At 54.7% G+C, this 14432-nt stretch overlaps 1 protein-coding gene across 4 annotated transcripts in view; it reads right to left on the reverse strand.

The window, feature by feature from the left end:
- Ncs1 (neuronal calcium sensor 1) overlaps nt 1-12910 on the reverse strand; it is a 50171-nt gene extending 37261 nt beyond the window's left edge. For 3 of the 4 annotated variants that reach the window (XR_014998908.2, XM_085681383.2, XM_085681382.2), the window contains exon 1: nt 12531-12910. Coding sequence is in view for 3 of the 4 variants with exons in the window: in XM_085681383.2 (XP_085537509.1) it covers nt 12531-12594 (64 nt within the window). In the remaining variant the exon portion in view is untranslated. The remainder of the gene's footprint in view (nt 1-12530) is intronic. The other variant, XM_085681381.2, reaches the window with a different exon arrangement.
- Nucleotides 12911-14432: the final 1522 nt, after the last annotated feature.

The raw sequence follows: 14432 nt of genomic DNA on the forward strand, positions 1-14432 counted from the left end.
ACCTCTTGGAGAAGAGACCACCGTTTCTCCCTCTGTGGACAAGAACCTGAAGCTCAGGAGGCAGGGCTGTTAGTAGAGTTTCTGGCCTAACATGCACAAGGTCCTGGACTAGGTCCCCAGCACTTCGCGAACCAGGTGTAGTAGCACCACGATTGAAGGTGGAGGCATGGGGTGGGGGTCAGGGGTTCAGGTCATCCTCAGCTACACAGGGCGTTTGAAGCCAACCTGGGCTACAAGAAATGCTGTCAAGAAAGGAAGAAAGGAAGAAGGGAGAGAAGGAAGGAGGGAGAGAGGGAGGGAGGGAGAGAGGGAGGGAAGGAAGGAAGGAAAGAAGGAAGGAAGGAAGGAAGGAAGGAAGGAAGGAAGGAAGGAAGGAAGACTGGTTCAGGAGCTGGATCAGCTGGTGAAGTGCTTGCCCTGGAAATATGAGCACCTAACTTCAGACCCCTCCCAACCCATGTAAAAGGTGGATGTGCCTATAATCCCCCAACACTGAGGAGGAGAGTCAAGAACCCTTGAGGCTCACTGGTCAATCCAGCATATTGGTGAGCTCCAGGCTCACTGAGACCTGTCTCAACAAATAAGGAAGAGAACCATTGAAAAATCACCCAGAGCCAGGCGGTGGTGGCACACGCCTTTAATCCCAGCACTCGGGAGGCAGAGTTCGAGGCCAGCCTGGTCTACAAGAGCTAGTTCCAGGACAGGCTCCAAAGCTACAGAGAAACCCTGTCTCGAAAAACCTAAAAAAAAAAAAAAAACAAAAAAAAACCCATCCCATGCTTGTGGCTTCCATACATACGCGCGCGCACACACACACACACACCTGAAAAGTTCAGAGGCAGGTATAGCCAGGCCTACCTCTGTCCTGGCAAATCAGCCTCTTACCTGTCTAGCTCAGAGTGCTTGGTAGACACCACACGGGACTCTAGCCATAGGCGTCCACCTCCTCCCAAACCACCTCCTGGCCACAGGTCCTCAGAGCAGCCCTGTCCTGAGGTGTTCATACCAGAAACTGCTGCTCGGCAAACCTTCTGGTCCAGATCTCCTCTACCCTGCCTCCTACTCCTCCCTCCGTCGGGGCTACCCACATCAACAAAGGAATACACAAGACATGAGCTGAACTGAGACATCACCTAAGCCCTCCAAGGGTGCCTAGGCCAGGTAGGTTCCCATTACACCAACGACTTGATTTGACATTTAAACCGGCCTCACTTCTGTCTCTCCATAAGATAATGCATACCATATAGGACAAAGAACCAACTGTCAGTGCTGCCTTGTGCCGGCACCATAGGGTAAACTGAGACAGATAGTCTATAGCCACTTTCTCGACCAGGAAATGAGAAGTAAAGAGGCAGCCTGAGGACCCCCATAGTTATCTGGGCCTCCCCCTGGGCCCAGGGTCCTCTACCTTCCTCCCAAAGCTGCAGGGTATCCTTCCCAAAATGCCCTAGGGCACTCTCAGAACCGCCCTCCAATGCAGGGAAGCAGGTGTCCCAGCCAGGGCCCCTAAAGCAGGAACCTCTATATTTTGATGGCTGCTCCTAGTTTTAATTAAGATCATGTTCCCCTTGAGCCCAGCAAGCGGCCCATGACAAGCAGTGAGAAGACAACTGTGACCCTGCCTGGTTGCCTGTGTAGTCTACAAGAGCCCCAGAGGGTTCAGGACCATGGCAAGAGGCCCAGTGCCCAGGAGCACAGGCTCTGAGCAGGCCCAGCTCCCTGTCTGCACAGTGCACACCATGTATTTTTGAACAGAAGGAAAGCATTCGCCCCCCCACGGTGCCAAAAATAGCCTCCTCTCCGCTCTGAAGGGGAGCTTTGGTTCCTACCAAGAGGCAGGTGAGGGAGGGCGGGAAGGAGGGATGTCTCTCCAGCCACCAAATTCACAAGAGACTGTGATCTCCACTAGGCCTAATCTGCTAAAGCCCTGGAGCCCCCAGACCCAGAAGGGGTCCCAGGAGAAAGGGGCAAGTCCAGATAGGGAAGCAGGCTTGGGATGGATGGAAGAAGCCTGGACCATCCATGGGCTATTTACTTCAGTCTTGGATTTTCTATTCATTTTATGTTGGTGGGACGGGGTGGGGCAGACAGCCGGTCAGCCCCACAAAGAGCCCCACCGTCAGCCTCACAGCTCACAGCCAAGTCGAAGAGAGTTAACACATTGTCACTATGCCATTCAAGTTAGACACTGGCAGGCAGGGCTGCTGGCCTCGGTGCCAGCTGTGAGTGGCTGAGAATGGATGGGTCAAGGGAGGTGGCCTGCTCCTCTGGGCAGACGAAGCGCGGTTCAGAGTTCATCCACCCACACTGTAGCAAGCCTGCAAGGGGCGTGGCTTCCTCCATAGATGTGTGAAGCCATCAGGATGCAGTGAGAGAGACAGCGGCGGGTCCCTCACCAGTGTCTTCACATCCACCCCTCCAGGTAGGGCTCCAGCACTTTGCCCATTTCACAGACTGCTCCTGAGCTCTGCAGGAAAGGGCTGAGCTGACATCCCAGCAGGAAGTGGGGAGAAGGATCTGAAGCTGGTCTTGGGGGAAGGGAATCCCTGAGCGGCAGTTCCCCACAGCAGACAGCACAGCACACAGGCCTCGTGGCTCCAAGTCCCCCTCCCCCTACAGATGCACCAATGACGAGCAGGCTGAGGGGCAGAAGAAGGGCAGAGGAAGTGAGGGCCTGTGTGTGTGCTTCCAAGTCCAAACCATTTTCTGGTTCCCACAGCAACTCTTGGTTAAAAATAAAAATAATAATAATAATAATAAGAGAAATCTGGAAAAAGAGGTCACTGTCCCCAAAAGGCCAGAGCTGTGGGTGACCTGGGCAGCTGTGGCCCCAGCCGGGACTGAGAGAGTGGTGGCACCCGATGCTGAACGCTGGAGCCCAAAATAAAGCAGCAAAGCAAAGCGTGCTATTTCTGCCTGGGTTAAACATTCCTCAGCACCGCATTCCTCCACCCGCTGGCATCCAGGACACAGGGGCTCTGAGTCCACCAGCTTCCTGGGCCACCTTGGGAAGCCAGGCGTGTCAGAGCCAGCCCTTTCCTAGGCCCCTAACCTGTGCTCCTCGGGTCAGGGGAGCCCCTCCCCGTAGCTGAATAACTGATCTCCCCAGAGTTGAGATAAAAGACATCACACCATACAGACAAAAGGACAGACAGAAAGGGGAGACCTTCTAAGAGGAGCATTCATATACAAGGCTTTGGCTGGACCTGACTCCCCCACACACACCTGCCCCCTGACAATTCCTAGGGGCCACAGGCTGGCTGTGCGGGCCAGGCAAGTGGTATCAAAGGGAAGGGCCAAGAAAGAGCGGTCTGGAAAACTTACGGGGACAATAGAGGCCACATCTGCCTGCCTTCTCCATTGCAGCCGTAGGCTCTGCTGCACAGCCACCCAAAGCCACAAGACATGGTCTAAGCCTCAAGGGACGGTCAGTCACTGGGGACTCTATGTCACTGTGTCCCTGAATCCACATCCTCCTTTATCCAAAGACACATCCTAAGGCAGCCAGGCTGTGCCATGCACAGGGTAGGGCATCTGCCAAGGGCACTCCAGGTCCCATTTCACCAGGTCCCATGAAAGCAGGAACAGGAGGCTGGGGAGATGGCTCAGTCAATAAAGTGCCTTCTAGAGGACCGGAGAGCCGGCAGCTGTGTAAAAGCTGGGCATGGTAAAACTGTGGTTGAGGAAATGCACAAACCCCTACAGCTCTGTGGCCAGCCAGCCTAGCCAACCAGTGAGCTCCTGGTTTAGTGAGAGACCCTGACCCAAAAGATAAGGTGGGAGATGCATGAGGGCAGCCTCTGTCCTCCACACACACGCACCCATTGTAAGCATGCACACATACATACACACACACGCACACGAGGATAGTGCAGATTCTGTAAAATGGGAGCACTACTCTCAGGCTCAGAAGCTGGGGGGCCACCATGAGATCCCAGAGGCAGGCACATTATCTTCTTCTGCTTCCCTTGGGGTAGGTAGAGGCAAAGAGAGGCCTGAGGGCTAGGGACTGGGATCAACAGTCACCTGCACCCTCCTGACCACATTCACTGGACACCTCCAGGACTTCCAATAAGATCACCCTCCCATGGGGCCTCACCCCTGCCTCCTTCCTGCAGAGCCAAGGCAGGAGTCGCTCAAACATCCATGGGAGGCAAGACATCCTACTCACTGCCTGGCCTCACACCCACCCCATAAATGCAGAACATTTGGCCAGTGTCTGACACTCCAGGGGTGGGCGCTCACCTATCCTGTGCTCAGAGATTACAGAAGAGTATGCTTATGATGGGAAGGGCATGGTTTTGGCCACACAGGGATGAGATTAGCCTGAGCCTAAGACTAATGCTAACTGGCTAAAAGATCTTGTACGCCCCTGAGCCTGCCTGGGCTTCTTTCCCATTTTCTATAAAACGGGTGCCAGCCCCCATTCTCAGCCATGGGCTGGGAGGTGGGGGGCTATAATATGTGACAACTGCTTCCTGCCCATATGCCTGACACCAAGCTCTCACGTGATAGACGAGTCCCCATTCTATTATGCATCCTAATGGTACTCCCTCACGCCCACCTCAGCTGGTCTCCGATGACAACCGTGGGAAGGGCAAGGAGGACTTGACAAGCAGCAGTCATATTCCCCAGTCTCAGAGCCACTGGCTGAGATGGCCTGTGGCCTATGTAAGGTCTCTCTCTCCAGTCACCACCCCCAAACACATCTGCGTTTACAACCTGCACAGAGCTACCCCCAACACACACACCCAGACACGATGTGTACTCATGCACAGACTGAGATGGCTCACCCACTCCTGACACACAGCATGACCTTGCCACACTCAGAATATGAACACGTGAGTCAGAGCTTGCACGTGTGACCCTCATCCCCTATCCAGCCTGCAACACCCACACAGGCACCCACACATGCTCACACTGAACTCCCACACCCCCCACAGAGCCTTCTGTGCTTCCCACCGGCAAAGACTGGGTGTTAAGTACTCAGGTCCAAGGTTCAACGGGACCAGGCGCAAACCCTAACTGTATCATTTGCCAAACTAGCCACAGGCTGCTCTTGTCATGTCTACATCCTACCTCCAAGATTCCCTGTCTTTATTGGTGAGAGGGACCATACAGGGAGCCGGGGATGGAATCTCCTGAGCACTGAGCACGGTTCTGGGCCACAGGGAACGTGCACCACATGGGGCTCAGCTACCACCAGACCCTAGCCATCTGCTGCTTTCAGAATTCTCCTCCACCCTTGGTGATCAAAGAGGGGTGGGGCTGAGAAGAGCTGATAAAGCCAACACTACACATCTAACCCCACCAATCCTGCATGATTGGGGTATTATCATCCCGACTCCCGGATGAGGACTCTGAGACATTAAGAACCTAGAACAGGGCTTTGGTGATTAAGAGCACTCAGTGCTCTTGCAGAAGACCCGGGGCTTGGTTCCCAGTATCCGCACCAGGCAGCTCGCAGTGCCTGGAGCTTCAGTTCCAAGGGCTTCAGTGCCCTCTTCTGGCCTCCGCAGATATCTGACTACACAGGCTGCACATAAACTCACACAGACACACACATACTCATACACAAAAATTAAACCTTCAGTGACAGGCACAGAATGCTCCTTTCAATTAACATTGGGTTTTTCCTTGATAGAGATACTTAGAACAAAGCACAGCACAGCAGATGTCTGCAATGAAGAAGCAAAGATAACACCTACCAAAACCTCAACACATTATGGCAAAATGGAAGGCATCCTGGCAAGAGTCCAAGGCCCATGGTTCCCTCATACTTTTGTGCAATCATAGGAGAGGTACTGAAAAAATCAGGGCTTTGAGGGCAGTACATATAATTCAGTGGGTAGAGTACTTGCAGCACAGCACACACAAAGCCCTGGGTTCCAAATCCAGCACTACATGAACAGGGTGGAGTGGTGCTTGTCTGTAACCATAGCAGTTGGGAAGAGGCAGGAATTAGAAGTTCAAGGTCATCCTCAGCTACGTGGTGAATTTTAGGCCAGCCTGAGTTACACGAAACTGTCTCAAAAGCTAACAAAGATGGATAGATGGATGGATATTTGCACCCGTCTCTCCTTAAAGATAAATAACCCAAAATGAGATTATGGCTTTAAAGCCAGGGTACATTTTGAAAGGCTTCTTTTTTTCTTCTGAGCAAGGCCTCCTTGTGCATTCTGAGCTGTCTTTGAAGTCCCAATTCTCCTCTTTCCATCTCTGGAGGAGTCCTAGAATTACAGCCTGCGCCTCCATGCCTGGCTTGAAAGGCTTTTGGTTCAAACTGGCTGACTTGCTTTCCAGAAGGGCGCTCTAACCACATTTTCAGCTACAGTGGGGGAGCACGGGCCACCTTCCTGCATTCTCACCAGCAATGGCTGTCACCATTTGGCTCCACTGCTGCCAATCTCATGGGGGAAGAAAAGAAGAAGAAAAGAAACATGGTCTCAAGATCATCTCATTCATTACTATTAAATAGAATTTAAGAATTTTTGATCTGGAAGACTCTTGGGATCATGTGGTTGGAGGCCCTGGTGTGTGTGTGTGTGTGTGTGTGTGTGTGTGTGTGTGTGTGTGCGCGCGCGTGCATGTGTGTATTCATGCAGATTCGCTAGGCAAGGACTCTACCAACGGAGCCACATACCCAGCCCATGTATAAAGACTCAAAACAGAAATAGTCATCACAGCTCTATAATGGGGCAGACGCAATCTAGCTGTCTAGTAACAGAGGATTAAATAAAAACATTTTGCATGCATATGTTGCAACATTAAAAACAAACAAAACCAACACAGGCCAGTGGGATAATTAAGTGGGTAAAAGCACTTCTCCCTCGCCAGGAGACCTGAGTTTAATCCCAGAACCAACATGGTAGAAGAAGAGAACTGACTCACAGTTTGTCCTCTGACCTAAACACACATGCGCACACACAACAGTGGAGGAGCACAGGCCACCTTCCTGCAGTCTCACCAGCACCGGCTGTCACCGTTTGACTCCATCGCTGCCAATCTCATGGGGGATTGGCACACAAAATAATGTAATTAACAAAATATCAAAGCTAGAAATCAAAAGTAGACAACCCCAAAGCCATAGAATGGTGAAGAATGTCTATGGAGTCCCTCTGAGCACTCCTTGAAATACCCCTGGACTCTGTCAGGCACCCCAGTGACACCCCTAGTTCATTGCCGTGATTGTCCTTGGTCCCTATTACTGCCTTCATTTTCTGGACTATAGCCAAGAATGCTCTTTCTAAACCTTACCTTGCATTGCCCCCCAACTCTGTACCTTCCTTCCAGAGCTTCCCACCCATCTTAGAAAACATCCAAGTTCCTGTCTATGAACTGAGGATGCCTCTGGTGAGTCCCGCTCACCCCTAGTGTCCCCAAAGTCTGTGCCCTGTGGGCCTCAAACCTTGACCTAGAGCAGAGGAGGTGCCATCCTGAGGTGGGTGGGCTGTCAGGATAAGGTGTCCACAGAGACACCTGAGGTCGGGAGAACTGCCTGAGCAAGGGACAGGAGGAACCAGTCACAGGCCACATAGAGCCATGAGGGACAAGGACAGGGAAGAGCCCAGGCTTCATGGCCCAAGTCCTACACTGGCTGGGCAGATGCACACTCCTGTAGCCAGCAGAGAACAGTGATTGGAGATTGCCGGGGAAGCCCGGGCACCAGGCTCCACACTTTCCTCCACGTACCCTGAATCCTCCTCAGCTCCAGGGATCATCATAAAGTCCGTTTTCCAGAGAAGGAGGGAGGGTGTCCTCCTCCCACAGGAAAAGGCTAGAGCCTCCCAATATCTGGGTTATTGAACCCTAGTCCCACCTTGGGACTCTGCTGCCCTGAGGCCTCATGCCCTCTCTGGCCTGCAGAGCCTTGTCTTTTCCTGTGGAACCACACAGCCATGCAGAGAGGTGTCATAGCCGAACACGCGGGGCCCAGAGAAGACAGGTGACTAACATAAGGCCACAGAACCTATGGGGATCTAGCCTGCTCTCACAGAGCTGGATTGCCCTATTAAGGGGCCCACCTCAACAGTGAGTCTCACCAAAGCTTCTCTTGCTGCTTTGTCCCACCCTCAGTGAAGGAAGACAGGCACCCAGAGACAACAGAAACCCCTTTCTCTGGTCCTTCCCTCTCCTGGGCAGGGATGACCTGCCCATCACATCTCCATGGAGCCATCGCTCCAGCTCTGGAATGTGTTAGAGACTGCCTCCTCCAAGGTTTCGCTCTGATTGATAAGAGCTGGGTAGAGGCAACTGAGCCGGGGGCCTTCTTTATCCTAGACAACAGATTTCTCGGGGTCCCTGGACAGCCAAGCCAGAAACCTGCAAATCCAGCTGATAACTCCCCGTACCTCTCAGCCATCTGATGTCCCAGGCCCCTGTGGTGTCCGCTGCTGCACAGCCACCAAGTGCACTCATTCCCGCTCTTCCCTAATCTGCTGTGTGCAAGAAAACCGCTGGGACGTCCAGGAAGAAGCAGACGAGGCTCAAGGTTGCCAGGCAAGGTCAAGGCCACGCTGAAACTGACCAAGTGACAAGATGTAACCCCCGCTGCCCCAGCTCCTGAACGGAAGGGCTCTGGGGAGGAGCCAGCAGTAGTGTGGGATGGGAAGAGGCTATGGAGGATAAAGGGATCTCTACCCTTGCACGCCCTGAGACCGGAAAAAAGGATTCGCGTGCCACCTGGCCAGTTTCCACTAGAGGCAGAACTGTGTCTCTAGTTCCTTCTTACACGTGTGCCCAGCAGAGTGGGCACTCAGTGAATGGCAGACTGGGGTAGTTCCAACACGGCTGCCATGCTAAAGCAAGAGCCTACTAGGCCCCAGGGGAAACAGCCCAGACCTCACTCCGTCCTGAGCGACTGTGCTAGGTTCAAAGACCGGGGCGACAGGCAGAGATGAACCCGTGAACAAAAGACAGTCAAGGCTGTTCATGGTGAAGCTTCAAGCTGAGGCCGGGGTTCACTGATAAAGCACTTGGTTACTGTGTGAGAGGCCCTGGGTTCCATCCCAGCAATGGAGGAGGAGGAGAAGGGGGGTGGACAATGCATTCAAAGCAACAGCGACATGTTTCGGAACAGTCACCGGCTACTAACCAACACTCCACATCACACCTCTGCTCACTTCCTACTACCGAGACCATACCCATTTTGCAGAAGAGGAAAGCACGGCTCAGTTAGGCAAGAGGGAGGGCTTATCCTTCAGCTTGAATATACAGATGCAACAGTCTTACCAATCAGCTCAAAGAGAGTGAGGCAGACTCTCCCCCTCCACAGAACCCCCACTGTTGTTCATGCCAGCCTGTGAGCCCTGACTAAGCTAGGGGGCAGAGAAGGGTCTTCCTCTCTGCTAACCTGCCCCCCTTAGAGATGGAGGAAATTCCAGCAAAGGTGGGTGCACACCATGTCAGTAAATAATCTCTGCACTGAAAGAGCATAGGACGTTCCAGAGCAGTAAGCAGGAAAGACAGTCGTCTTCAGACAGGCTGAGGCCAGGGACACTGTCAAGTCCTCGCGGAGCCTTCAGCCCTTCCCCTGCTTACACACACACACACACACACACACACACACACACACACACAGATGCACAGACACATGCATGGTCCACAAACTGTAGTAGATCCACGCCACCCAGGATGGTACTCCACATAGACTCAGGCAGGCCCATGGAGTCCCCAACCTAAACCCTGCAGCACAGGACAGCCGGGACCTACAGCATAAGTCAGAACTGGGTCTCCCCAGAACCAAAATCTCTTGTTCTCATTTTGTGTGCTGGTTCATGTGCCTGTGTGTACGTGCACGTGTGTGTGTGTGTGTGTGTGTGTGTGTGTGTGTGTGTGTGTAGATGCACTCTACCCTTGTGAATGCCGATGAAGGCCAGAAGTCAGTGCTGGCATCTTCTCCTATGACCCTCCACCTTATTTTGCTTTTAAAGGTTTTGATTTTTAACTATGTGTGGGGGAGGAGGCTGTGCATGTGAGTGCAGAGCCCGTAGAGACCAGAGACTTTGGCTTACACTGAGCTTGAGTTACAGACAGTTGTGAGCCATGGGCATGGGTGCTAGGAATCGAACTCTGGTCCTTAAGAAATAGCAGTGCTCGTTCTTACCACTAAGCCATCTCCCCAACCTCTCCACCGTATTGTCCAAGGCAGAGTTCACCATTTCAGCTAGACTGGCTGGCCAGTGAGTTCCCAGGATCCCTCCGTATCTGCCTGCCAGTGCTGGAGTTACAGACATGAGCCACAGTATCCGGCTCTCACATGGGTGGGTGCTGGGGACGCGAGTCATCTCTACAGCCTCGTGAGTCACACTTTTAGGGGTCCAATCCCAGATCTCAGCCCAGACTTAAGAGAAGAACTGCCTAAGTACCAGGGACTTTGCAAACTCTTCAGGAGATGGTGACATTTGGGACTACTTCCTGGGTGATGCATCTCTCGACCCCGGAATTCCCCCGGAAGAAAGAGTAGATGTCACCGATACCTCATGAGAAAGAAAAAGTACAACCGGGGCCTGCCACAGGCTGCAAGCACTCTCTGCTTTACCTGATGAAATTATTTTACTTCCACAAAGATCTGCAGACCTACTAAGTGCCCACACTGGGAGAGAAAGTTGTTGGCCACACAAAGACCTGCCTGGAGGGAGCTGGCTTCCACAGGGAGATAGGTCAGAGGCCAGGGAATCCCCCTACCCCTAATAAGGTCTTAGAGGAGGAAAAGTGCCCTGATGGAAACTGCTCAACATCACAAAAGCTCAGCATCACAAAAGCGCAGCAACATCACAAGCCCATGCTTAACAGAGTTTAGCTGGCCCCATTCTCCCCAAGTTGATGGCCAGCCCTACAGAGATACGGCTGGCAAAGCACCTTGGCTCCTCAGGGTCTTCTGAATTCAGAATCCACCAGCATAGGCCAGCATGGGAAAAGAAGCACAGAAGGGCTTTTTACCATAAGCCTGAGGTCTCTCCCTGGACTCAGCTCCAGGGCAACATACCCACGTGCAATCCCAGCACTGCCCAGAGCCTGTGACACGCTAGCTATGCCAGCTAGCCTGTTTCCTCTCTGTGAACAGCTGTAGTGCCCAGAACGTGCCAAATTGTTGGTGTGCAGTTATACTAAGGACGAAGTTAATGGGGCATGACACACTCAATGAGCAGGACACTGACTTCACATGGCTCATTGGTGGCCCCAGCCTTCCCACCATGAAGACAATCTGGTACACCACACGCCACGGTTTCTAGAGAAGTCCATGGGATATCCTCTGCCCTACTTAGACCCTGGGGTCCTGAGGGTGTCCCGCCCACAGCCCACCTGATAATGACTGTGGACCACACCTTGGAGGGTCGAGTCAACTTCACAAACAGTAACAAGCTAGAAAAGGCGGCCCACCCACTCTGGAAAGAGAGAGCGGAGGCTTGGGCTGAGGGGCACATCTCTAGGAGCAGCTCCTGGATGTGGCTTCCCTGATGCCCAGTTCCTTAGACCAGGAGAGCCCAGTCAGTAAGGCCCCCTTTGTTCTAAGTCTCTGGAGAATGAGGAGTATGGGGCTAAGGCGCTGGAAGACCGCTATGGGGGTGGGGAGAGCAGAGGCCATGCACTGCACCAGAGCCTCCATCTACACCCAGCTGCCAGTCAACTGTCTGTCTTTCTGGATGGTGCAGAAATGGCTCAGTCAAAGCTGCCCAGGACCCACTTCGAGGGGTTCCACCCCATGACCAGGCCACTGCTGCCCTGCAAGTCAAACAGCCTGGCAAAGACCCTTCCACACACTCATGCATCTCCTGCTTCCCAAAATTAATGAGGGTGTTCAGGGCCTATAGCCATGAGCCCCTGGTGAGCTGGGCTACGTCTGGAGAAGCTGCCAGGAGGGGGACGCCTGGTGAGGAGACACTGGAGATGCAGAGACAGGAGATCTGTGAAGTTGGGCAAGTGGAGAGCCACACCTGGGACTGATCTAAAGGACTGGAGTGGGACAGACCTTCCTTCATCCGGCAGCCCGGGCTGTATAAACCCATTTCCTGGTGCGGCAAACAGGAGCAAGGAAAAGAGGAGATGAAAAATACATCTAAGAAGGCGCCCGGGACCCTTGGACCCTCACCGCCACTGCCTGAGCGCTCTACCAATCTCGCCACCCGTCTCCCTCCCAACACACAGTCACATTTGCCAGGGAGGGGGCGACAGGCCAACCTCGCAGCGGCAGGAGCCGCCGCATCATCATTAGGCATGAATCACCCACCCACCCCACTCCAAGCAGCGGAGTCACACTACGCCCGGGCGCCCCCTCCCGGGACCACCGCCCCCCCTGCCCAGCACAGCAGGAGCCCTTAGGACTGGAGGGGGGCCGCGGGTGGGTCAGAGATGCCCTGAGGACCTGGGATGGTCTCTAGCGCGTGCTGACAGGCGACATCCTGGCAGGGCCGGGGGCGGGGGCGCGGGTAGAACAATGGGCCAGGTGCGGGGCAGGGGCGCGGCCGGGAAGGGCGGAGGGAAGGTCGTGGTTCGAGGTGGGATCAGGAATAGGGATGGGGCGCACTCACAGTAGGTTTTTCTGGTCAGCTCCTCCACAACTTCAGGCTTCAACTTGCTGTTGGATTTCCCCATGCTCGGCGGCCACGGCCCCCGCTCCCCGGGCCGGACCCGCTTGGGGCGCCCAGCGGGAGCGGCTGGGTCGGGCCGGGGCGCGCGGAGGCCGGCAGGCCGGACTGGGCCGGGCCGGGGCCGCGCCTTTGTCTGGCCGTGCCCGCGCGTCCCGTACGCGGGACTCCGGCGGGCTGCGCGACCGCGGCTGGCGACTCGAGGGGTCTCGGGGACCCGGCGGCGAGGGCCAGGCCTTGGCGGTGCAGGCGGCCACGGCGCGGAGTTGCGCGGGGCTGGGCGCCGCAGCCGCCGGCGCTCGGTAGCCACGGTCGTCCCTGGTTACTGGGCTGCGCAGCACATGCTCGTTGCCGCTGCGCCGCCGCCGCCCCTGCGCTCCCCGCCTCCCGCCCGCACCGGCGCGCCAGGGGTGGACTCCGAGCCGCCACTCAGCGCCCGGCGCCACCTCCCGCCCAGCACCCGCCGGGCGCGCAGCGCGCGTGGAGGCGCCCCCTTTCCTGTTGGCTCTCCCGGGATACCCGAGAGGTCGCCACGCCACCCCCTCAGCGGATCCATCCCCCTCTCCGTGGCGACGCGGGCGGGGGGGGGCCCGGAAAATCGGACGTGAACGAGGCCAAGTCCCTGCCCGGCGCAATTCATTCATTCCACTTGGATGTGTTAGGCGCTGGGGACGCGGCGGCCAACCGGACAGGCACGATCTCAGGCCTCTCTGGGAGCGTCCTGAAGTGCTGGCTGGCACGGGCTGTAGTGGGAACACTTATGTGCGGCCTTGGGGGAAGTGACCTCTAAGGTCAGGTTGAGAAAGGAAGGGCTGGGGCACCAAGAAAGGGTCTGGCCAGGGAGGGAGAGCAGCCTTGGTACTCCAGGTTTCAGGCAAGGTTGGGTAACCATCTGAGGCCAGGAAGAAGGGCCAGCTTCTGGAGATGAGCGTGGCAAGTCCGCTTTCCCCAAGGACCTGGCCGCTGTCCCGAGGGCTCAGGAGTACTGGCAATTTAGGCCTTCTCTGTTGTCCGCCTTGCTTGCCAGGGGGAGCTAAGCCTTCTAGTGGGACTTCATGCCTGGATGCTCAGAGGTTAGCACCTAGGAAGAGACTTCAGGTAGAGCCTAGCTGCCCTATCCTGGCCAGCGGGATGCTGAACGGTGGTCCCTGATAAACCTATAGTAGGAAGGGGAATGGAGGGGCGAGATACACGAGAAATGACGGCAAGACAGTATTTCTGATCAAGCCGCCGAGTTTATTATTTCTCAGAAGCTGTTCTATAGCAAACGGGCAAGGAGAAGGGGAGATGTGTTAGGTCTGCTAGAAATTAGGCCTGGAGACATCCCTAGCTGGTAGGTAAATACTGAGGGTCTGTGATTGCTGACTAACAAAGGAAAATGATAATGTTTTCTAAAAGCCTGGTGCCTGCAGGTCTCACTGGGCTAATGTTCTAGCTCCGGATCTTGCCTGCAAAGGTGAATATCTTACTTGTGAACTTAACATGGCTGTAAATAAAATACAGATCTCAAAATACAGGCCTTTGCGTCCGGCACTGCCTTGCCTTGCCCTGCCCTGCCCTGCCCCTATCCCAAAATGTCATCCTAATTGTGAGACCTTTCCTGGCTTTCTGCCCCACACTGTATGTGTCTCCTTAACAGCTCAGGGAAACTTGGCCCACATGGTTGTTCAGTGTGGTTTGCTTCCCCCAAAGCATAAGCCCCCAGGGGTAGAAATATGTTCTGCTTTCAGAAGGACCTGAGGGCCAGTGACAACCTCTGTGGGCAGTCTTGGTGGCAGAGACCTAGGCACCCAGCTATCCAGGAAGTGGAGGTAGGTGGATCCCTGGTTCATAACCAGCTTAACC

This window comes from Myodes glareolus, chromosome 21, assembly GCF_982192425.1.
Source record: "Myodes glareolus chromosome 21, mMyoGla1.1, whole genome shotgun sequence".
NCBI lineage: Eukaryota > Metazoa > Chordata > Mammalia > Rodentia > Cricetidae > Myodes > Myodes glareolus.